The 24,271-nt window shown below is 34.4% G+C and overlaps 1 protein-coding gene and 1 long non-coding RNA gene across 3 annotated transcripts in view; one reads left to right on the forward strand and one right to left on the reverse strand.

The window, feature by feature from the left end:
• On the forward strand, nucleotides 1-22,920 carry PDC (phosducin). 2 transcript variants are annotated; one of them, XM_054450946.2, is made up of 5 exons: nucleotides 1-218; nucleotides 2,440-2,572; nucleotides 12,897-12,981; nucleotides 15,811-15,962; nucleotides 17,888-22,920. In XM_054450946.2, exons 3-5 carry the CDS (start codon nucleotides 12,921-12,923, stop codon nucleotides 18,413-18,415), a joined length of 741 nt encoding a protein of 246 aa, XP_054306921.1. In that variant the 5' UTR covers nucleotides 1-218; nucleotides 2,440-2,572; nucleotides 12,897-12,920; the 3' UTR covers nucleotides 18,416-22,920. The 2 variants fall into 2 exon arrangements, with proteins under 2 accessions (XP_054306921.1, XP_054306910.1); XM_054450935.2 differs by lacking the exons at nucleotides 1-218; nucleotides 2,440-2,572; nucleotides 12,897-12,981 and adding an exon at nucleotides 13,648-13,769.
• Nucleotides 1-24,271, reverse strand: part of LOC129014029 (uncharacterized) — a 132,222-nt gene that overhangs the window by 102,640 nt on the left and 5,311 nt on the right. The window contains exon 3 of the long non-coding RNA XR_008494103.2: nucleotides 11,117-11,212. This is a non-coding gene — a long non-coding RNA (uncharacterized LOC129014029). The remainder of the gene's footprint in view (nucleotides 1-11,116; nucleotides 11,213-24,271) is intronic.

The following is a 24,271-nucleotide window of genomic DNA, read 5'->3' on the forward strand; positions in this document are numbered from 1 at the left end:
ATTCCATTCTCCTAGGACTAGAGTGTACAGCTGTCCTTGAACTCCTAAGGAATTCATGCTTTTCTTTCAATTCTGTCCTTAAACTTTCTCACGCTCAAAAAGAAAAAAAAAAAAAAAGAGCAAGTAGATATGTATGACAGCCTTGGAACCAGAAGAATCTCCACTGAAGGCTGTTTAGGATTTAAAGAAAATTCTGTAATTTCATCTTTTTAGAGCAGGTAATTTAATCTGCCCTAAACAGGAGACTTTACTGGTTAATAGTGTGGACCATGGAATTAAGTCATACCTGAATTCGAACACTGGGGTCTGCATGGACATAATGTCAACATTTGAAACATAAAAACTGTTTTCTTGCTGCTGTATATAGAAGTACGTTGTCCACAGAAGAGTGCTTTCACACAGTAAGCATTCCACAAATATCAGGGAATAAACGCATCAGTTAGATAAGTTATAAAACTTATCCAAGCCTGTCTCCTCATCTATAAAATTATACTTGACCTACCTCAGGGGATTGTTGTAAAGATTACGCGAAGTAAACAATTAGTACCTGACCTGGCATGATGAGCACTCAGAAAGTGTCCTAATTATTAACATTTTTATTCCTGTTTTCTAAGATATTTTCAGCTGGTTTATAATGTTTGTGCTTTGTAAAGTATTTAGCATTCTTAAAATTGGATGTAAAATCATATATAAAAATCTAAACACTATATCAACATATAATTCTAATAGTTTTAAATGTTTTTACATCTATCAAGAATCATATGTGTAAAATAATGACCTTTTGGGCTTTGATTCTTGACAAGTTTTCATGATCTACAAAAATTACTCAATTCATAATTGAAGCAATTAGATCAAATATGCTTGTCCAAATTGTAGGCAAGTGTGTGATGTCCATAATGACCCCAAATCCCTCCAGTAAACAGGTGCCACAGATAGCACAAAACAAAAAGCAAATTATGGAAATATCTGTGTTGGGAAGGTGGGGGTAGGATAGGAATTGCTATAGTAATTTTTTTTGACCGTAAGTCTCTATACTTGTGCCTATATTACATATTTGAACATATGAGTACCAACCTATATTTGACAGTAACTTAAAATATATTTTTTGAATGTTAAAACCACTATGACATTTTTTTATCATCAAACTGAAATATTAAATTTCTTCACATTTGCTATCAGAAGGCATCTTTTAAGTTACATTTGTATTGCACCTGACTGCATTCTAGATTCTTTAGCTAGAGAGAAAACAGTCAGTTCATAAAAGCTGAAAGTGAATTGCCCTGAGAAACTTTGTTGAAAAGCATATGTATAGCACACAAACTGGAACATGAAACCTGCTAAATGGGAGGTAAAAATTTGATTTAAGGATGAAAATGAAAGTTAATTTAGAAAATACTTTGATTTCTGGAAGAATCTCTATGAAAATATTTATGGCTGTAACTCTCTTAAATATTCTAAATTTTATGTACTCTTCTCTATTCTTCAAATCAAATTCTACAATAAAAAATATATAAGCAAACAAAGTTCTGAAATGTGACAGGTTTCCCTCTTATTAACAAAGAGTAAATAAGTGACAAATTAATTTAGTATAATAAAACATAACTATTAAAATTTATTTAGACACTATCACTGTTTAAATTGCATTAAGATCCACGTAAAGTTTCTGGGTGAAGCTACATATGACTAAACCTTATAATTTAAAAATCTAAATGTATTCATTTTAATTGCCATTAATATTAAAAATTTTGTCCTCTTGCTAATTAAAAATTTCCAGTTTTAAGCTTAGAGTAAATTAAATCTCCTACTTTGGCAAAGTTGGATGAGAATTTGGCTGTGAGAATGAAAGATGTTAGGAAAAGATGGAAGATTAAACACATGCATCTACTTCCCCTACATCTCAAAACTCCATTAAAAAACAGCAGGAAAGGAATTTTTAATGGTAAAAACCAGAAACAATAAGGAGAAGTGAAAAGGAGAAAATGCCAATAAAACTAGAATCCAGAAAGCAAGTAGATCTGTAAAGACAGCCCATCTGAAAAAATTGTATTAAAAGCCTGTAGTAAGAGAAGATGAAAATCATAGTATCTCTTTTATTCCTCCCAATGTTGTAGTAATCATAGCACTTCATTGTGATTATCTTTTTACTTACCTGTCTCCCCCACTGGACTGCAAGCCCCACGATATAGGAAATAGGGTTTATTTGTCTTTGTACCCTAGTGCCTAGCTACTGCTTCTTTCACACAAAGTAGGTGCTCAGTAGATGATTATGGGACTAATGAATACAACTCATGTTATTGCGATAAATAGTACTCATAATGACCTCTGTCTCTCATCCATCCAATGTGTTCTGTAAAATATAAACTGACTACTCTTTGTTGGTTTTGCCTTATTACTAATGAACTGGCCTTGCTAATTCTGTCAATCCTATTACTTGTTCAGAGCTATTTCTGCAAGGGTCATCAATATCTGGGGATTTTAAATCTGAGCTTAAACCTATTGAAGTTCAAGAGGAGTTCAGTAGACAGGGATTCTCACCCACTGAACAAGGACACCAGGCACAGAGATCCAAACTGTGAGTCCACAAGTAGTCCTTTTGATAATATAATTTTAAAAATTTTACCTTAGGGGAAAGAATGGTGATTCACTGTTTATATATTATTGTGTTAATTTAAAATAGTTCAAAGTACATAAAGTTTTGAATTATCTACTATAAAGACAATTAAATACGGCGTATCCTTCTCTCTTTCAGTGATTTCCACCAGTCATCTTCACTAATACAGATTCAGAGTAAACACGCAATTTTGAGCCTGATATTCTAGACTGTTAAAATAAGACCATGACTGGAGAACTCATTTTGCAATTTTAAGTTTCCTTTGAGTGAAGAGAGAACTGAAGGGAATAAATGATGAGTCCTTGCACTTTACGTTTGAAGATCTGGCTCCCAAGTTGGAAAACGAGTGCGGTAGTTGCCCTTTATCCAAGGGGGATATGTTCCAGAACCCCCACTGGATGCCTAAAACCACAGATAGAACTGAACCTTGTGTATACTATGTTTTTTTCCTAAACATACATACCTGTGATAAAGTTTAATTTATAAATTAGACATAGTCAGAGGTTAACAATAATCACTAATAATAAAATAGAACCTTTATAACAATATGCTAGCATCACAACACTTGCACTTTGGGACCTTATTAAGTAAATAAGGGTTACTTGAACACAAGCACTGCAATAGTCAATCTGATAACCAAGACAGTAATGCATATGATGTGGATATGGTAGACAAAGAGATGTTTCATGTCCCAGGTCAGACAGAGCAGGATAGTGTGAGATTTCATCAAGCTACTCAGTACACTGCAAATCTAAAACCTGCAAATTGTTTATTTCTGGAATTTTTCATTTAATATTTTTGGACCAAGGTTGACCAAGGGTAACTGAAACCACGGAAAGAAAAACCTCAGATAAGTGAGGACTGCTATATTCATCCAGCGCTAAGGCATGTTTTGAGGCTTTTCCTTAGTAGTATGTTGTTGTGGTGGTGGTTTGTTGGTGGTTTTTAATTTTTAAAGTAGAAATAATGTTTGTTTTGAAAGGTTACTTTAGAAATTTAATGAAACAGAAATAATGTTTTTAAAAGAAAAGGACACTGAGAGTTTGTTGATATTTCTTAAATTCGGTGAAAATTTTCTTTCAATTGTTTTTTTTTTTCTATTTTGTTTCCACGGAGGTTATTATTATTACTAATAAACCTTACAGTTTGCATCATGAAAATGAGTGCAGTAATTGATTTGTAATGGAGTATTTTTAATAACTGCAAAAATAGCTTCTAACTATAGAATCCATTTTAAATATATATATATACACACACATATTGTCCATTGTACGTGCTACTTAGAATCACCTAATATTAAAGCTAGAAAAAACTTTAGAGATCATCTAATTCATCACGACAATTTCTGCCCAAATACTATGTTTATAAGTGGATTGGATATTATATAAGTCATTATCAAAATATATATGAACCATTCATAATAATGTCTGCAATGGAATTCAAACAATATGTACAGGAATATGTATATTTACAAGATAAAGAGATACTTTAAAAAAGATGGCTGTTATGAATTTCTAAAATTCTATTTTCTCCAGAACAAGTAAAAGAATATCTGTATGTCGTAACAGCAAAGTTGGATAGATGGATGTCTTTTCACTAGGAACAAGAATTCAGTTATGACTTTTAAAGCTCATATTTCCAGAGTAAATTTTTTTTTACTGATGATACAGGATAACATATAGGAAATTGATATTTGCTATGCATTCCTGACATACTAATTGTTTAAAAGGCTCCCTACAACTCCCCTGCCCAGTCCCATTTGTTGAAAAAGCAAAACTATTTGAGTAGGGTAGAAACAGAAAATATTACATCGGTTCTATAGTGTTTTATACCAAAATTTCTATCATAGTTTTTCTATCAAAGTTCTTATGAACTTTATCTAGATACTGGGAGTGGGGGGAAGTCAGGCATAAAGTAAGGAAAATTCTCAACAGCATCAAGATGAATGTTTTGTATTTAAAAGAAAGAAAACAAACATTTGCTGACTGCCAACAATTTTCTAATTTGTTATAGCCATTTTGAGGACTGTGTGTCCTGCATTCCACTCATGTGTCTCAAAATTTAATTTTAAAGAAAACTCTTATTATGATACCACAAAATGTAAAAATTGATCTATCCCAAAATTAACAACTAACATAACTGAAGGTAGCAACAAAAATCCTAAGTTTTGTCTTACTCCATTAGAGAACTGAAATTCAGAAAAGATATATAAAGCATTACAACATAAATGCAAAAAGGAAAATCAAACAAAATCACTTATGATCCACAAAATCATGGGTAGGGAAGACAATTCACTGGAAAACAAGTATGCTACATTCAAATTAAATAATCATTCCCATTTTCCAATTCCAATTAATTAAAGAAATTAATTGTTATGAGGCATAAAATCCCCTCTGTGTCTCTTGTGGAGACACTGAAAGTCTCCACAAGCCCAGTAATACTTTCGTGATCTGACATGGTGTTGTCAAACCTATCTGATATGAAATTCTCACCACTGATAATTTATTTTAATAAGAAAGGAAAGGCAGAACTGCTTTCTATAGAGTCCAATATGGCATTGGGGAAGATATTCTTGGAAGGGGTTAAAACACTTCATATTAATGTATCTGTATTGGTGAGCATATTAGCTTGGCTTAGTTGATCAGATTAGCTCACAGTCATCTTAGAAAACAGGAAAGCAGAGACCTAAGGAGATGTATGGTTAGAGGCAAAGAAAAGTAGGACATAAAGCCCTCCAAGGGTGACTAGAACACAGTGTGACACTCCGTGGGGCACAGATCAAGATACCGAATGTAGATTTCTAGCAATAGAACGAAGCAGAATGTCTGTCAATTTTGCCCACTTAGCAGTTTTTCTTAGTTTGAGCCATCTCAAAGTATAGTATGTGCCAGGTAGTGCCTTCAAGATAGATAACTTACTAAATTTCACTTCAGTTGATTTAAGAGGCATTTCACTTCCATACTCGATTTCCAGTCTGTTATTTCTATCCCATGTTTAATCATGTTCAGTCATTACAATGCCTTTTTAGTGCAGCACCTTCTCTGAAAGTTTCTTATTCTATGTGTTTCCAAAAGGGAATATGAATATATGCTTTCATGTAAATGAAAGAAAAAAGATTGTTTATTTTAAATTTAACAAAACAAAAAACAATCTTACTCTGAAAATTTTACATTGGAGCTATTTCAATGCTCTATGTTTTCTGCATTTTGTACATCCATGGAAAGATGTCAGGTATGCTATAGGTAAATAGATAATTTAATGTTTGGCTGTTTAATTTCTTTACTTTGTACTTGGGGAAACCAGTATGAGAATAAGACTGTGAAAACTTTTCATCATAATTTGCAAAAAGAAAAAAAGGAATAAGGATACATTTACCTGAACCTCAGCCCTTCTAAATAAAATCTATTATTTCTACTGAGCATCAGCGTTTTAGTTTGCTAGGGATAATAACAGTTATTGAAATGCTAAAAATATTTTTTCTCTGTGTGGAAAATATTGCATGTGATATATTTTTTAGACGTTCTACTAGTTACTTGATCTGACCTGGACTAAAGTGAGTATATATACTGTATACTAAATCTGTGTACCACTTTTCTGATTTACTTTTTTAGAGCAATACCCTTAATTTTACTGCAGTTAGTATAGAATACTATTATTTTCCTTAACATCAAAACAAGCCAGAAACTGGCTAAATAAATAACTGGCATTTGTACTGCCTAACATGCAGAGGAATATTGGCATGCATATGTGTATATATATACATATATATATAGTTCTTTTTTTTTTTTGAGATGCAGTCTCGCTCTGTTGCCCAGGCTGGAGTGCAGTGGCGCAATCTCGGCTCACTGCAAGCTCCGCCTCCCGGGTCTACGCCATTCTCCTGCCTCAGCCTTCCGAGTAGCTGGAACTACAGGCGCCCGCCACCACGCCCAGCTAAATTTTTTTTTTTTTTTTTTTTTAGTAGAGACGGGGTTTCACCGTGTTAGCCAGGATGGTCTTGATCTCCTGACCTCGTGATCCCCCCGCCTCGGCCTCCCGAAGGGCTGGGATTACAGGCGTGAGCCACTGCACTCGGCCACTGGCCTATATCTTCGTGGGCTCTTCTGTGGCATCCCAGGATTGGGGGTCCACAGGCATGGAAAGAACTAGTGAATAGTCAAAAAAAATTAAGGAGTTAATTTTAGGTATGCCTCATTTCCCTAACTGCAATTTTAAAGGGTAGGTGGGGAACCCTGAAAAATCCAGAGGCTCAAAGCTTTAGAAATCAAAGAAAAGGCAGGCTATGGAGATAGAGAAATAGTGGACGGCATCGGTGTAAAGTCATTCTTTGCAAAAGTCAGAACCAGGAGCTGTGAACTGAATTGTATTCCCTCAAAATTCATACATTGAACCCCTAACCCCCAATATGACAGTATTTGGAAATAGGGGCTTTGTAGAAGAAATTAAAGTTAAATGAGGTCAAAGGGTATGGCTCTGATCCCGTAGAATTACAAGAAAAGACACCGGGGAGCTAACCCACTCTCTGTCATTTGAGGACACAGTGAGAAGGCAGCCATCTGCAAGCCAGGAAGAAGGCCGGCACCAGAAACCAGCCTTACTAGATCTTGATCTGAGGCTTTTAGCCTCTGGAACTAAGAGAAAATTAACTTCTGTTTTTTAAGCCACACAGTCTATATTTCGTTATAGCAGCCCAAGCAGACAAAGATACCTAGCAATTGTGTTTATTTATGCCTTCTTACAAATAGAAGACTGGCAGAAAGTTTGAGAGACTGAAGTGTTAGTTTTCAAACATAAGCCACACACTGAGATTTTATACAAAACTTGGGCTAGATCATAAGAAGCTTAAAAAACAAATAGACTTATTTTAGAAATTAAAGATCTCTGAATCTGCAGCATTGTAATTTCAAATACATTTTAAAAATCAAATACTATTCTTTGGAATGTAGGATTAATTTTTTTATTGGTTAATCTGAATCCATGAGTGAAATATCTCACTTTACAATATAAATCTCCACACAAAGCTCACAGTGTAATGTTTCCATAATTTGGCCACATGTAAGAGTAGTTCTATAAAGAACATTTCCTAGCTTTATTTTTCTGTATAATTGATGCATACTGCATATTACACTTGCTTTTACAAATGACCTAGAGATGCAGGACTGATGATAAGTTCTCAGTCAATTCATATGATTGTCAAAAACCAACAGCAGGTCTTTTATACTGACCTTCCAGAGCTGTTATTAGTCAGTTAAAATTAATTCCATTAACATGAAATAGGCCAGGTGCGGTGGCTCACTCCTGTAATCCCAGCCACTTTGGGAGGCTGAGGTGGGTGGATCACAAGGTCAGGAGTTCAAGACCAGACTGGCCAACATGATGAAACCCCGTCTCTACTAAAAATTCAAAAATTAGCTGGGCATAGTGGCGTGTGCCTGTAATCCAGCTACTCAGGAGGCTGAGGCAGGAGAATTGCTTGAACAGGGACCCGGGAGGTGGAGGTAGCTGTGAGTGAGATCACGCCACTGCACTCCAGCCTGGGCTACAGAGCGAGACTCTGTCTCAAAAAAAAAAAAAAAAGAAGAGAAAAGAAAAAGAAAAAAAAGAAAGAAAGAAACAGACTCTTTTATTACATTCAGTATAAACTAATGAGGTTTAATTCAAAGAGAAAATATATCATTCAAATAAGTACTGTCTCAAGGAATTTAGAGACATGGTGACATTGATTTATTGCTTTCCATTTTCTCATCTTGGTTTTAATGCATATACAAAAAAATTAGGTCAGCTTATTTGGTTAACACATTGATTCATTAAGCATTTTATTGAAGTGGAATGGCATAGTGGAAAAAATAGAAATTTTGGAGATTTGAGAGTCAGAGATTTGAGAGTCAGAGATTTGAAAGCTGGCTCTATACTACCTCTGTGAGCTCTGGCAAGTCACTGAATCTCTCAGAGTCTACAACTCATCTCTGAAAAACAAGGATAATAGTTTTGTGTGGATTAAAAATAGTGTCTAGAGTACCCCACACATAGTAGGTTCTTTAAAATTTGCCACTGTCATTTATGAAGTATTTACAGTGTATGAAACGATTATGAAGAGGTATGACAAGTAAAAAATTGCCTCCGTCCTCAAATAATTTACAATAGTGGAGAAAAATACATAAACATAAATGCTATAAGTTGTTGTGGATGCTAGGAGAGAAGTCAGTCTATATCATACAGTGATTAGGTAATCCCAACTATTTGAAAATCTACCCATAAACTACAATAGCTAGTCTTGAAAGCTAAGCTCTTCTTAAGCAATACTGAGAATATACAAGTTAATTTGAAACTAGATATTCTGATTAGACTAAACAGGTTTGAAGTGACTAACAATTGTCATGTGACCAAGGATAGTGATGATAATGAAATGTTTAGGGGTAGACTTGTTTTTTTTAAAAAGTCTTTTAAAACTAATGTTTAAAAATTTTACTCACTTCCTTTGTACACTAGATCCTCGCTATCATATATGAAACAGGAACAACATGCAGGACCATTTATATTTGTCTCATTTTATTTCTTGGTAATTACTAAACCATAGTTGGGAGGTGTTAGAATTTGAGGACAAGGTTTGAGAAGTGTTATCCTATATAAGCTACTATTTAAAAGTATTAAAATCCTAAATTAAGAGGAAAATAAAACCCTAACTTGGTAAAATTCTATTTTAAGCTGCATTTCTCATCAATATTAGTTTTTACTATTACTTTTGAAGAGGGTGATAACATTCTTTTAAATGCACATTATTCTGTCAAAGGATCCACATACAATTTTTACTTAACACAGGTTTTCATTGAAACAGTATTATAACTATTTAAAATAAAAAAAGTACAAAATCACAGATTTTCATAATTATGTGATGTGGAAAATACAATACTTCTTTTGAACCAAAGTAAATCTTTGTGAAGGCAAGATTTTTACCTTCTGTCTTCTTGCCTTACTTTATTACCAATTTCCAATCACACAAAGATGTGCTTACCCAAAGCCCTGTAATAATCCTGTCATTTTAAATGTTTTAGCCTAAAGTAGACATGAAATCTTTTAACCATGAAATAATAGCATTGTAAATCAAATGTTTATATTTTTTAAATGACTGATACATTGCATACACATATGTAAAATATGTATTTTTATTTTATCTAACAGACTCATAGAGCAGTTACTATGTGCGGAGATCTAAGCACTTTGCAAATATTCCAATTAAATTACTTGTACCAGCCGGGCACGGTGGCTCATGCCTGTAATCCCAGCACTTTGGGAGGCCAAGGCAGGCGGTTCACTTGTCAGGCGATCGAGACCAGCCTGGACAACATGGTGAAATCCCATCTCTACTAAAAATACAAAAATTAGCCAGGTGTGGTGGCCCATGCCTGTAATCCCAGCTAGTTGGAAGGCTGAGGCACAAGAATTCTTGAACCTGGGAGGCAGAAGTTGCAGTGAGGGGAGATTATGCCACTGCACTCCAGTCTGGGCAACAGAGTGAGATTCTGTCTAAAAAAGACAAAAAAAAATTACTTGTATGATGCTAATGTAAATTTTGAAAAAGGTAAGATTTTGGGATAATCAGAACACCCCAGAGTGAGTTAGTGACAGGATAAATTAATAGGAAGGTAGATGAAGTCTATTAATAGCAATAATATTCTACTTATGTTTTCCTCTAGGTGCTTCAAGCAGTGCAAACAAACACACTGATGTCTTAATATTTTTCTTTCAATATGTTCACTGTTTCCCTGGCAGTAAACAGTAGCAATTTTTGCCAATCCTTGTATTCTAACTCAAATGGAGGCATTAGGTAAGGATGGACTCTGTCCTTTACTTAAACGGGCAACCCAGTTGATTTCAGTCTTAGTATTAGTGAGCACCATACTGGAAGAGTTTTGTTCTTCATGTAATTCAGAGCCCAGGAAAATGCCTAGCATATAATCTATTCTCAACATATATTAATCCAATCAACAAATAAGTTTTGTCCTAAGTAACTGGATTATCTTTTCATAAAGGGATTCCTTGAAATTGGTGAAAGCCTTTTCTGAAAAAGGAATTTCTTTTTCCCAGTAGATTGTCAACTAGGTAAACAACAAGCAATTCAAGAGGGAAGCTGTGCCCTGTGTCTTCAGCCTTTGAAATAAAATTATTTCTAGATTTTCTTAAACTTATGTATACTTACTGAGAATAGTAGCTACCCCAAATTAACAATCCAGTCTTAAAAAGTAAAGAGACTGGATTGAGTCTCTATTTTTCTGGGAACTGAAAAGCTATTGAAATTATCAAATAAATTTCCATTTCTTTGTTTTGTAGTTTTCTTTTGAAGTAAAAATTTTCATGTCTTTTGAGATGCAAAATTTATTTGTAAATAATTACACTACGTAATAAAATGGCTTTTCTGTCCAGCAGTTTTTACTTTCCATTTTCCATTATGCTTTTTAATTACTAAATCTATTCAAATGTAATATTCTTTATTACATTTATACTTACCTAAACATTTTGAAATTGATTGGCTTTCCCTTGACAGTCTTTTCTTGTTCAAGTGGAAAAAATCAAATTGGCAAAGACATTTGACCTCCAGTGATTCTGGATAGGGATTGCAAAAAGAGAAACAAAATTACAGTACCAGTCCAAGTGTTGAGACCAAAGGTAAAGGCAAAAGAGAAATCAAGAAAGAGTTCTGTGTTACCACCCTGCAACTTGGGAAAGCACCACACAGACCAAATGCAGGATTGAAGTGTAAATCAATAGAAAACTAAGATGAATTTCAAAGTATAAGCTGTGTGATATTAGTGCCTAAAACTGACTTCAAAAGAAGGAGGCAAAGCAAAAAAAGTGAAAGAATAAAGTATAAAAATAAGATAGTTTATCTACTATTAGTATATCCTCCCTGACTTGAAAACTTCAGGAAAATCACAACTATATGGACCCCTGAGGGAATACGTTAGCATGCATAATAACTGAGTTTTCCAGATAGTCCAAAGCTAAAAAAGGAAACAGATTTGATTTGAGTGTGAACCAGATAGAATGAAAGAATAAATAGATTCTACATGAGGGCACCAAGGAGTTTCATATGAATAAAAATCCAAGTGCTTTTAGTGATTTTCTATTTTAGCCTGTCAAAAATACTATAAACCGGCAGGGTGTGGTGGCTCACTCCTATAATCCCAGCATTTTGAGAGGCCAAGGTGGGAGGATCACTTGAGGCCAGAAGTTCAACACTAGCCTGGGCAACATACCAAAAAATTAAAAAAAAATAATTAGCAGGGCGTGATGGCACAAACACACACCTGTAGTCCCCACTGCTCAGGAGACTGATGTGGTAAGATCACTTGAGCCCAGGAGTTTGAGGCTGCAGTGAGCTAAGATAGCACCATTGCACTGAATGAAGCCTGGGAAACAGAGTTAGACCCTCTCTCAAAAAACTTAAAAAATATATATTATAGGCTTAGCTACTGGCTATTTTCATTTGCTTGGTGGGTACTGTTATGAAAACTTGTCCCATGGTATGGAGAGATGCTATTGAATAGTGTTCCTTAGACCATCATTCTTTAATGCCAATTCAAAGATTCGATTTGCCAAATCATACTGAGAAAAATGACTCTATTATAGTATGTTAATTTCCATAATAGTGTAATGATTAAGAGTTGGCTCCAAAGTCAGACAATGTAGGTTCAAATCCTTGCTCCACCACTTATTGTATGATCTTGGGCAAGTAACTTAAACTCCCTGCCCTTCAGCTTCCTCAGTTATAACATGTCATTAACAATTGTCCCTACCACATATGGCTATGTGAGAATTAAATGAGTTTTGACACATACAATAATTTAAACAATGCCTGACGCATAGTGTTCATAGCAAGTATATAATTATTAATTTAATTTTTATTATGTGAAATAAATAACATATATTACATCTTATATATTCAAATTTCACATAATATTATGAAATTAGGAAAATCAGTAATAAATAATGTTCACTAACCACATAGACTTAACTGGAAGGCTTGAGTTAAGAAAAGACAAATGATGAATTATATAAAATCCTTAAGTCCAGGCATCTTTAATAACACATGTTAAATTAATGTCCTTTTACATTGCGGACAGAAACATTCTAAATACTTTATCACTGAGTGATTATCCTTAGCCTACTTATGGAATCCGGCAGCAGGAGACTACAAATATGCATATACCTATATATTTATCTCTCTATATATGTATGTACATCCTGGAATTCTTGTGTCATTATTATTTCTTTGTTCCGCCTATAGATTATATCAAATCCAATCCCTATAATGGAAGAAGCCAAAAGCCAAAGTTTGGAGGAAGACTTTGAAGGACAGGCCACACATACAGGCAAGCAAAGCCAGAAGAAAAAATAATTATTAAATTAAAATTAAATATGGCAATATCTAATGTTCTTATTGACACTACTCAGTATGTACTTTAAGTAATATCTTTATATAAATTGTTATATTAATCTAAAAAATATTTGAGTGGGCAAATTAATTTTTGAAATCAAATAATTCCTAAGAGTTTTATTTAGATGTCAAAGAGTAAAAAAAAAAAAACACTAATTATTGGTAATTTCTTGCTGCCCAACTATCACAAGACCTCTTATCTACACTATAATTAAGCCACTTTCCTCTCTCCTGATTGTACCCCACCCTCAGTACGAACTTTCATTATAAACAAGATTAGACCAAAAGGTAAATAAATGGCCTTTAATTTCATTTTTTAATCTAATAAAATAAAGGGAATGATAAGATATTCACTTTATTTTTTTGAATAAATAAATTTCAGTATTCCTCCAGAAAGCCTAACACTTCATTTCATCCCGAGTCTGTTTTCTTAATCTGTTAAATTATGTTTGGCTATCTATATGCCACTCTTAAGAGCTTAAAACTTAAATATCATGACTTAAATTTAAAAATTCACATTTAACTCTACTGAATCTTATTTGAATGGTAATTTCCTCTCTCTTTTAATTTGGATTGAACCATTACATTTAGCCAGAAGTTTGAAAGAATTCACAAGAGTACCAGCCAAAATGTGTGGAGATTTATTTTATAATAGCAATGTGAGGAACACCTTCCTAATTATGACAAAAACAAAAACAACAACAAAAAGACCATTGAATAAAGGTTGGTAAATTCATTTATAAAAAGGAAGGAAGGATGGATGGATGAAGGGATGGAGGGAAAGTGGGAGACAGGGAAAAAAAGGAAGGAAATAGCTGCTATCTGGTAAAGGTCACCAGGAACAAAAGTCAAAAAGCATTTAACAAATTGGGGAAAAACATTTGCAACTCAGTCAACAGTGTCAGTTTCATAATATATATTAAGAGCTCCTACAAATCGATAAGAAAAGAAACCAATTACCAAATAGAACAATGAGCAAAAGATAGGACAGACTATTCATGGGGAAAAAAAGAAAAAGAAAAAAGTAACACAAAAAACTATAGTGAAAGTAAGTAAGTTTAATAACACATTTTTGGCACCCTCATACATTGCTGATAGCAGTGTAAATTGGTACAATCTCTGTAGGGGCAACCTAGCAATATCAAAAGTAGTAATGTATATGCCCTTTGACCAGGGAATTTTATTTATATAACTGTAACTATACCTGCACAGAGTTTTAAAAATGTATGCACAAGATTCTTCACTCAGCATCCTATGTCATAGAAAAAACTGGAAACAACAATGTAGATCACTATGAAACTGTTTAAGTCAATTATGTATATCTACACAATGGAACACCATGCCTCAATTTTCTAAATAAGGAAGAACCTCTTAATGTGTGTATACTGAAAAAATCTCCAAGATATAGTATGAAACAAAAAAAACAAGGTAAGGAAAAATGCAGATAATATACCACCATTTGTAGAAAACACAAACAAAATGGATTCTCTTTTTTAAACAAACATACACACATGTATATTTTGCATATGCATAAAACATATCTAAAATATTGATATGAACACTGTATGTGAAAACAAAAAGCTTTGATTGCCTGCATGTAATATAAATACATTCATAACAAATTTATATTAAATATATATCATATATAAAACAAAAATTATTAGGCAATATAGAGGAGAAAGAAGGAATACATCCACATATAGAATATGATATAGAATACGGACATTAAAGGTGTGGATATAGCTAAGCTTTAGTGAAGGATAGTCAGTTTAATATTCCTTGTTTTAAAGAATTTAAGACTTTCTTAAATGAATAATGTTGTTAGTCATCAGGTCAACTGTATATCAGAATTCCAGTTGAATCATCCTTCATTTAATTAGTTTTACTTAAATCTGCCAATCTGGCCGGGCACAGTGGCTCACACTTGTAATCCCAGCACTTTGGGAGGCTGAGGTGGGCAGATTACTTGAGGTCAGCAGTTCAAGACCAGCCTGGCCAACATAGTGAAATCCCATCTCTACTAAAAATACAAAAATCAGCCAGGCGTGCACCTGTAGTCCCAGCTACTTGGGAGACTGAGGCAGGAGACTCACTTGAACCCAGGAAGTGGAGGTTGCAGTGAGCCAAAATCACGCCCCTACACTTCAGCCTGGGCAACAGAGCAAGACTCCATCTCAAACAAAAAAAAATCTGCCAATCCTATTCTTTCTATGTTTGTAAAATATGCCTAGAATCTTAGAAGAATGGGATGGTCTCATAAAAATTTTCCTAAAGCCATTTTAGTTTTGCTGAGGTCAGGCCCCCTGCTCACCAGTTGTTTTTTATATACTATTGTTATTTTGTTTCCCCAACATTCCCAGTTTCCTTTATTAATACTGTAATGCCAATTTTAGTTTGTTGCTGAAGTTTTTTTCTTAGGTAATAAAAGTGCTATTTTTTCCAAAATTCTAGTATCCTACCTGGACTCTAATTTTTAAATATATTAACCCCAACCTTTTGCCAGTAGTTCAAAGTGCATAATTTATATTTTCATTAGTACAAATGTTTCCGAAAGATCCTTTACCAAAACCCATTTAACAAGATTAATGTGGTAGCATATTTTTATGAGCAGGGCAGTCAGAAATTTCTAGCCCAAACAAGATGTTTGTTTCTGATGCAGGAGATAATAAGTTTATTCCATGACAATACTTACACAAATTTCAATTATGGCAATAGTCCTTTTGAAAATAAAAAGGAAAACAATTTATTTTTAATTTCATTCCAGGACCCAAAGGAGTAATAAATGATTGGAGAAAGTTTAAATTAGAGAGTCAAGACAGTGATTCAATTCCACCTAGCAAGAAGGAGATTCTCAGGCAAATGTCTTCTCCTCAGAGTAGGAATGGCAAAGATTCAAAGGAACGAGTCAGCAGAAAGGTAAGATAATACAAAAATCAGTAATAAATAATTTACAATGTGTTTTCTAATCTAAATCAATCTAGAGAATCACTTTAGACTATTACAAAATATATTCATTACAATATTGCTTACGCTGGCAAAAAAAAAAAATGGAAATGAAGTGAATGCCTATTGTGGCATTCTATACTAAGAACAGGTACAGTTATGAAAAGAATTAGTTACAAATACATGAGCTGACCTAGAGATAGTTTCACAATATGAGAAAGCAACATACAGAGAATTCCATCTTGGGAATTGTAACAAACCTGCTCCACTTGTTTTGAAAACATGTAAAGAAAAAATAAATGTAAAACTATTTTGAAATATGTAAAATGCTACACAAATGGAACACATAATCACTATTAAAAATTTTATGCTAAGGTTAAACTTTGGAAATGTATCTGAATGCCTACATATCCATATGCCTGAATATGTGAATGAAACAAGTTTTCTTATAAATGCTCAAATACATCTTCAAGTCAAATTTGTGTGGTTTGATCTGTTAAATTAACAGAACTATAGCAACAACTTAAAAATTATATGAAACATTGGAAATTTTTAGGATTAAAACTAAACTGGGACAATATTATTATCATTATTACTATTATCATTTTGAGACAGAGTCTCATTCTGTCACCCCCGCTGGAGTGCAGTGGCGCAATCTTGGCTCACTGCAACCTCTACCTCCTGGGTTCAAGTGATTCTCCTGCCACAGCCTCCCAAGTAGCTGGGACTACAGGCATGCGCCACCATTTTTTGTAGAGATGGAGTTTCACTATGTTGCCCAGTCTGTTCTCCTGGGCTCAAACAATCCACCTTCGTCGGCCTGCCAAAGTGCTGGGATTACAGGCATGAGCTCCCATACCCAACCCGGGACAGTAATCTTAAAACAGAAGAAAATATGATAAGGAAAGAATAAGGACATTAGGGAAACAAATATAAGAAACAGAAACAAAAGAAAGAAGTAATGAAAGCATCATAAACTTTTACTTAACTTAAATCTCAGTGTCTTCTGTAAAATGACACTAATAGTACCTACCTCAGAGGTTATCTGTAAGGATTAGACAACATAATCTATGTGAAGTACCCAACACCTGGTATGTTTTTCACAAACATTAGTTTCACGTGTTCTCAATTTTCCTCTACTTTAAAAATCCATGGTTCTGAGCTGCTCCACATCTATTAATCACACTATGCCCCATTGTTCCTTTATACCTTTTTTTCTTTTTTGGTTGGGGGAATGGGTGCTTAATATTCTGTTAAATACATTAATAATGGAGTAGCTATTATGAAAGGCCCTGCAGGTGACTTTTTATTCCAACTGCAATGAAAAGTAGCTATCTTAGAAAATGGAATTTGGGCCTTCTCTTACTTCAGCCCAAACTAGTGAATAATAATAACCTGGAGGGCTTGTTAAAATACAGATTACTTAGCCTCACTCTTATAGGTTCTAATTCAGTAAACCTAGGGTGGTGCCCAAACATTTGCATTTCCTAGAAGTTCCCAAGTGATGCTGGTGCTGCTGGTCCAAAAATTAACCTCTTGGATGATCTGATGAACTCCAAATAGTAGGAAAAGCTGTCTTACTTGAATTTTTTGGATATTCAAAAAAATCAGTAAGTTATAAGATATAATAGTGTTTGTTGCTATAAAGAAAATAAACCAGCATAAAGAATGGAGAGTGTGAGACGGGGACCTTTTTAGGTAAAGTAATCAAGGAAGGTGACATTTAAACAAAAGCTTCAATGAGGTGAAAGAGAAAGGCACATCAGGAGTGAAAGGTAGGTGGTCCAGGCAGAGAAAAGAGCAAAAGTACACTCCTTCGGTTGAGAATGGGCTTGGTATATCTAAGGAATAAAACTTCTGACTTAATAATTTCTATCATTTCTTTAATCTATTCTCAGATGAGCATTCAAGAATATGAACTAATCCATAAAGAGAAAGAGGATGAAAACTGCCTTCGTAAATACCGTAGACAGTGTATGCAGGATATGCACCAGAAGCTGAGTTTTGGGCCTAGGTATGGGTTTGTGTATGAGCTGGAAACTGGAGAGCAATTCCTAGAAACAATTGAAAAGGAACTGAAGATCACCACAATCGTTGTTCACATTTATGAAGATGGTATTAAGGGTTGTGATGCTCTAAACAGTAGTTTAACATGCCTTGCAGCAGAATACCCTATAGTTAAGTTTTGTAAAATAAAAGCTTCGAATACAGGTGCTGGGGACCGCTTTTCCTTAGATGTACTTCCTACACTGCTCATCTATAAAGGTGGGGAACTCATAAGCAATTTTATTAGTGTTGCTGAACAGTTTGCTGAAGAATTTTTTGCTGGGGATGTGGAGTCTTTCCTAAATGAATATGGGTTACTACCTGAAAGAGAGGTACATGCCCTAGAGCATACCAAAATAGAAGAAGAAGATGTCGAATAAAGATTCACTATGTCAATATCTCATGTTTATCCTTTAGGCATTGGATGATGGTTTTGGTAGTATCTATACTGCTTTAGTGAACACAGAGTATGGGCATTGCTATGCTAATTTGACAAAAATGATTGATGCAACAATCGAGTTATCAGCATTTCTTAGTATTAGTTACTCAAATTGATACAATGCTTGACTACAAAACAGAGCTGTCTTCAGCAACATTATTAGTAGACAAAGAGCATATGGATAATATTATGACATTTTTCAAAAATTCCTTTCAAGTTATGTTTTGTCTTTTTTACTCCATTTTCCCTCCTCACTGTTATTATTATTTGGGCTTTTCAAATTACATTATTCATTATAATTTTCTTTGTGTAATAAAAATGAAATCTCATGAGGAAATAAATTTTCTATTTGAAGTCTATTCTTTCTCAAGCATTACATTACCAAGACCCTAAAAACATTATAAAGCCCAAAACACAAAATATCATTCAGTAAAATATCTTATATTCCAACCAAATTAATGCATAAGAAATTTAGAAACACTGTGCCAAGTTAAAGTTGTATTTAAAAAAGGAAACAATATCTTTTTATTCTCTGGGTGGAAGAATAATATTTAGTGGTAATAAAATTACAATATTCATTTGTAGATTGCCTATTATGGGCCAGTATTTTATACATATCATCTCTAATTCTTAACCACAAATCTGTACATAGATAGTATTACTCCCATTTTATAAATAGTAAAACAGAGAATCAGAGAAATGAAGTGTAAGTTCTACTTTTATTTCCCTTGAAAACATTTGGAAGTCTCTCCGCCAACACAAAAATGTGGAAGTGAAAAATAAAATATGTTTAAAATGTCTTTAAATGAACAATGAGATGAAGAGCAAGATAAAAGAAATTCCTATGTTTCTGAATCACAGTAGAGAAATAATGGTGCTTACATAATATGGCCTGCAATTAAAGATATGGTACTTGATAAGTACCCAAAAAGGGGCTCCCTGTGAGAAATCTGTTTAAAGCAGGTTTGCACAATTTCCTGTGGCAGCTCAATGTTGAAATCAGACATTTGCCACAAAGTCTACTTTTCACTCTCCTAAATGACTATTGTTATAGCTTCTCTCCTTTCCATAAGCCTTTTATATCACTTTCCTCCATTTCAAACATTTCATCTTACTCATACTTCATTGAGAAAATAGAAGATATCAGATGAGACCTACTTCATCTTTCCATCACCAGATCTAAACTGGACAGCTGAAGTAAACACTGTTTCTGCTGATGTCATGATGGAAAAAGTGTCCATTCTATCTAATGCTAACTGATCAAACTGTGCTGTGAATCCTACTCTTTTTATCCACGTAGTAATTATTTCTCCTGCAATTATGACCCCCCTCTCTGCATCATCTCTTTCTTCCTTCTCTATGTTGTATTATTTATATTGGCTTACATGTGAATTTTTAAATTTGCACACTGTTTAAAATACGCCCACCTATAACTTAAATTTTCCAGCTATCACTCACTTCTCTGCTTTCCTTTACAATTGTGTCTCTCAAAAGAGGTATCTAAAGTCACCATCTTTATTCCTCACTTCCAATTTTTTTTCATCTCACTCCAAGCAGGCCTTTGTTCCAAGTACTTAGAGTCAAACTTAATAGCCAATTCTCATTCCTTATTTTTTTCTCCCTCTTAAAAACATGTGTCATAGTTGACTATTTTCTACACCACAACCCACCGTGTTTTTTTTTTTTCTTTTTCTTTTTCTTTTTTTTTTTGAGATGGAGTCTCACTCTGTAGCCCAGGCTGGAGTGCAATGGTGCAGTCTTGGCTCACTGCAACCTCCGCCTCCCAGGTTTGAGTGATTTGCCTGGGAGTAGCTGGGACTGCTGGCATGCGCTACCACCCCTGGCTAATTTTTGCATTTTTAGTAGAGACGGGGTTTCACCATGTTGGCCAGGGTGGTTTCGAACCCCTGACCTCAAGTGATCCACCTGTCTCAGCCTCCCAAAGTGCTGGGATTACAGATGTGAGCCACCGCGCCTGGCCTCTTACCCTTTTTAAGTAACTTCTTTGGCTGATTTGAAAACTTACTGCTTATTTGCCTTCTATTCCACTGACTATTCCTTCCAAGTTTCCTTTGCTAATTTATTGTCTAAACACCCCAGGTAACGTCCTCCAGTTCATAATCTTAACTACCATTTATATTAAGGCCACTCTCAAATTCACATCTCCAGTTTTATCTCTGTCCTAGACTCTAAAATCCTATGTCTCAATTGCAGGAAGGGAAGAAAGGAGGAAGCAAATGGGGTGGCGGTGGAGGGGAAGAAGGTCTGCGATTGTGCTAGATTTTTGTGAAACAAAAGTGGGTGAGATAGAATTCCTGACTGTGACTGTTCCCTAACATATGGTCACTTCAATAGGTACTGAGTGTTTTTGCTCATGAATCTAAAATTCCATCCTCTATTCTTCTTTATCAATTGGGAAAGTAATTTTAATTGCCCCATGGACTATTTCTAACTTGATGAACAACAGGCATATCACATGGAGAAAAAGTGCTAGAAAGGAGACATTCAGGGTAATTATATATAAAATAAGTAGCTTTAAAGTAATAGTTCAACATGTTTTCTCCTATCAAGTAATTGCTAACAAATTTATTAATCCCATACAGAGTTCTTTGCTAAGGAATTACTGGACCTAAAAAACTGTAGCAAAAAACAGGATCCTTGCATAATATATTTATAATTCAAAAACTCCTCAGTGGAACAACTCTTTATAAACTGACATTAATTCCATGGACTGAAAGTAAATACTTAGAAGAATGGTAGCAAGGCAGTAACGAAGAATAGTCAAATAAGCATCTTAAAAGAGAGCAATATTTTAAGAATAAAATATAAGTTCTTTTTAATCATTAACCATTGTTAACTGCGATGTAATGCAGTTTTGTCAGCCAGGCACAGTAAAGCAAGGCTGAACAGTGAAAGACTCATCTACAGAAAACAAGATCAAAATGAGTAAAAATGAGTAATTTGAAAGATTCCTACTTAAAGAAACCTTTACTCTTGAAAGAAATAACCTACCATGCCTTAATTTAAAATAGAGAACTAGCAAGCTTAAGCAGGACTAGGCTCAGGAATGTATTTAACCCATAATTGCCAAAACAAAAGTAACTAGGTGGCACCTGTTTAGAGAGTAAATGATGATAGCAACCATTCTCAAAGTAAGCATTCGATGACTAATGGATGCCAAGGTGAAGCTTTAATCACAACACTCATCAGGAAGAGTTGAACAAAAAGCAGGATTTGCCTAGAATATTTGAAGCCTGCTGCTGCAGAAATACTGCATTACAAACTCCCCTCGTGTAAACACTTAATCTGCAATTCTTTTGGCAGGAGGAGGAGGAGAAGAAGAGATCATTTTTGTCTCAGCAAAAGAATGATGTTTTAAATGTAAAGGCTTAAAATGTCATAACATCTCATAACAAATCACCCAAATAATAACTGGAATGGACTTGAAGGAAAAGCCAAGAGTGTTAGCTGTAAACTAATAGGAAACTTTGGAGGAAATAGCAAAATTATCCTGTAAAGTCAGAAGCTCATTCATTTATTTGTTCACAACATACTTATTGATAAGATGCCATTTACCAGCCAGTGTCCTTGATCTCAGGGATCTTAAGGTAAAGAAAACAAACATCAAACAAGCAATCAAAGATAAATGCATCGGCATTTGTATCCATGTGTCTATACTGTAATGGTGGTTAGTATCTTGAACACCAGATCTCCTAAGTTTTAATTCATTCACTGATTTTGTGACTTTGGGCAAATTAGTTAACCTCTCTACTGTTTCCTCATCTGTAAAATAAGAAAAATAATAGCACATGTTCATTGGATTGTTGTGAGGGGAAAAATGAGTAAATTATGTAAACTAGAGCAGTACCTGACACTGATATTACTCAAATGTTAGTTTTCATTATTATTAATAGATATACATGAAGTAAAATGGTGCATACAGTACACAGATATATGATTTTAAGGATCTGCTTATGTAAATAAAAGTTAATTTATTAAGAAGTTGGGATTCAATTAATCTATGCTAAACACACCACTCACATTTCTCTATATTAGAAACTTATTCATACTTTCATGTATGTGAATAGGAAGAGAGAAGTCCCAAAAAACTGCCATTTCAGAATGACTGTAGATACCACAATAAGCAAATTAAATTAAATCTGAAAACAAAATAAAGTTTAGCACATAAATAAGAAATTCATTTTGAAGTTTTATACTGAATGTATTATAGAATAAAATTAATCGTATACTTATCTATTCAAATATATCTAATACATTATCTCATGACACAAATTTTATATATTTTTGTTCCCTTTCAAACATTCTACAAATGTCTGAGTGTGTAATACATACAAGAAATTATGTTAAATAATAGAAGAGATGACGAAAATGTATAATATAATTGTTCTTTCTTTTCAACGGATTTACAGTCTAAGAGGGGAGCACACATTTCTTAAATTAAAAGATATAGTGACATTTTAATTTTACTTATTTATTAATGTTGAGATCTTATATTCTGGAACCCAGCTTATATTGGATTTCAGTGCAGAAACTGTCATCCACTCATGCCCCTCTGATTAGCTAACATATTCTGGCATGCAGTTCTTCCTTTTACTTTTACTGCCAACTTCCCTTCAATTTCAATATACCATTCTCTGATGATAGTCATCTACACTTCCAGTTCTCTCAATTCATTTTTTTCTTTTTTTTTTTTTTTTTTTGAGACGGAGTCTCGCACTGTCGTCTGGGCTGGAGTACAATGATGGTATGATCTCAGCTCACTGCAACCTCTGCCTCCCAGGTTCAAGCGATTCTCCTGCCTCAGCCTCCCGAGTAGCTGGGGTACAGGCGCCTGCCACCAAGCCTGGCTAACTTTTTGTATTTTAGTAGAGATGGGGTTTCACCATGTTGGCCAGGCTGGTCTCGAACTCCTGACCTCAAGTGATCCATCCGCCTCAGCCTCCCAAAGTGCTGAGATTACAAGCTTGAGCCACTGTGCCCGGCCCTCTCAATTCTTTTCTACAAAACCACACGTTGTTTAAGACCTGCAATTTCTCAGCCTTGCCTGTTTGACACTGCCTTTCTCCACTTTCCCTGTTTCTATCCTTCCTGTGCAGCCTAAACACTTGACAGATGTCATCAATCACCTTGCTTCTGGCACTTCCCCCATTTTTATCCCTTTATTCTTCCAAAGCACTTATCATTTAAATCCCCAAACTTCCAATCATTTCAACCATCTGATCTCTCTTTTCCTAACTACTAGCTGGTAAGTCCTACTCAACAAAATTGTATCTTCCTCAAAATTTCATACATATATCAACCAATCAGTGCTCTTCAACTGGGGTCCATAGCTTGTTCTGCAAACAGATCCCTCTTCCGTTTCCCAGAGCAGCTATTCCAAACCTTCATTATTCTCCTCAGTCTCCGTCTTCTAATACTTAAACGACCTTCTTTCAACATCCCAGTAGAAACTGAGCCCACCAGGCATGAACTTCCCTAATTTCTTATCCCACATCTATTAACTCATCTATTTTCCATTTTATTGTTCTCAAAGATGTATTTCTATGTGAGACTAGTATTGTCATCTGTGCTTTTAATCGGATTATAATACATTCAAATTTCTTTATTCATATTACAGTTCTATCCCCTCCCTCTATGTTTTTTATTCACAACCTAAAAACAACTTTCCATCTCTTATTTAAAAACTTGTCTTGGTTCTTCCAAATTATTACTACCTATTGTCTCCAGTATTTTCCTTCTCTTCTTCATTCCCAAAACTCCTTGCAAAAACAAACAA

The sequence above is a fragment of the Pongo pygmaeus genome, chromosome 1, assembly GCF_028885625.2.
Source record: "Pongo pygmaeus isolate AG05252 chromosome 1, NHGRI_mPonPyg2-v2.0_pri, whole genome shotgun sequence".
Classification (NCBI taxonomy): Eukaryota; Metazoa; Chordata; class Mammalia; order Primates; family Hominidae; genus Pongo; species Pongo pygmaeus.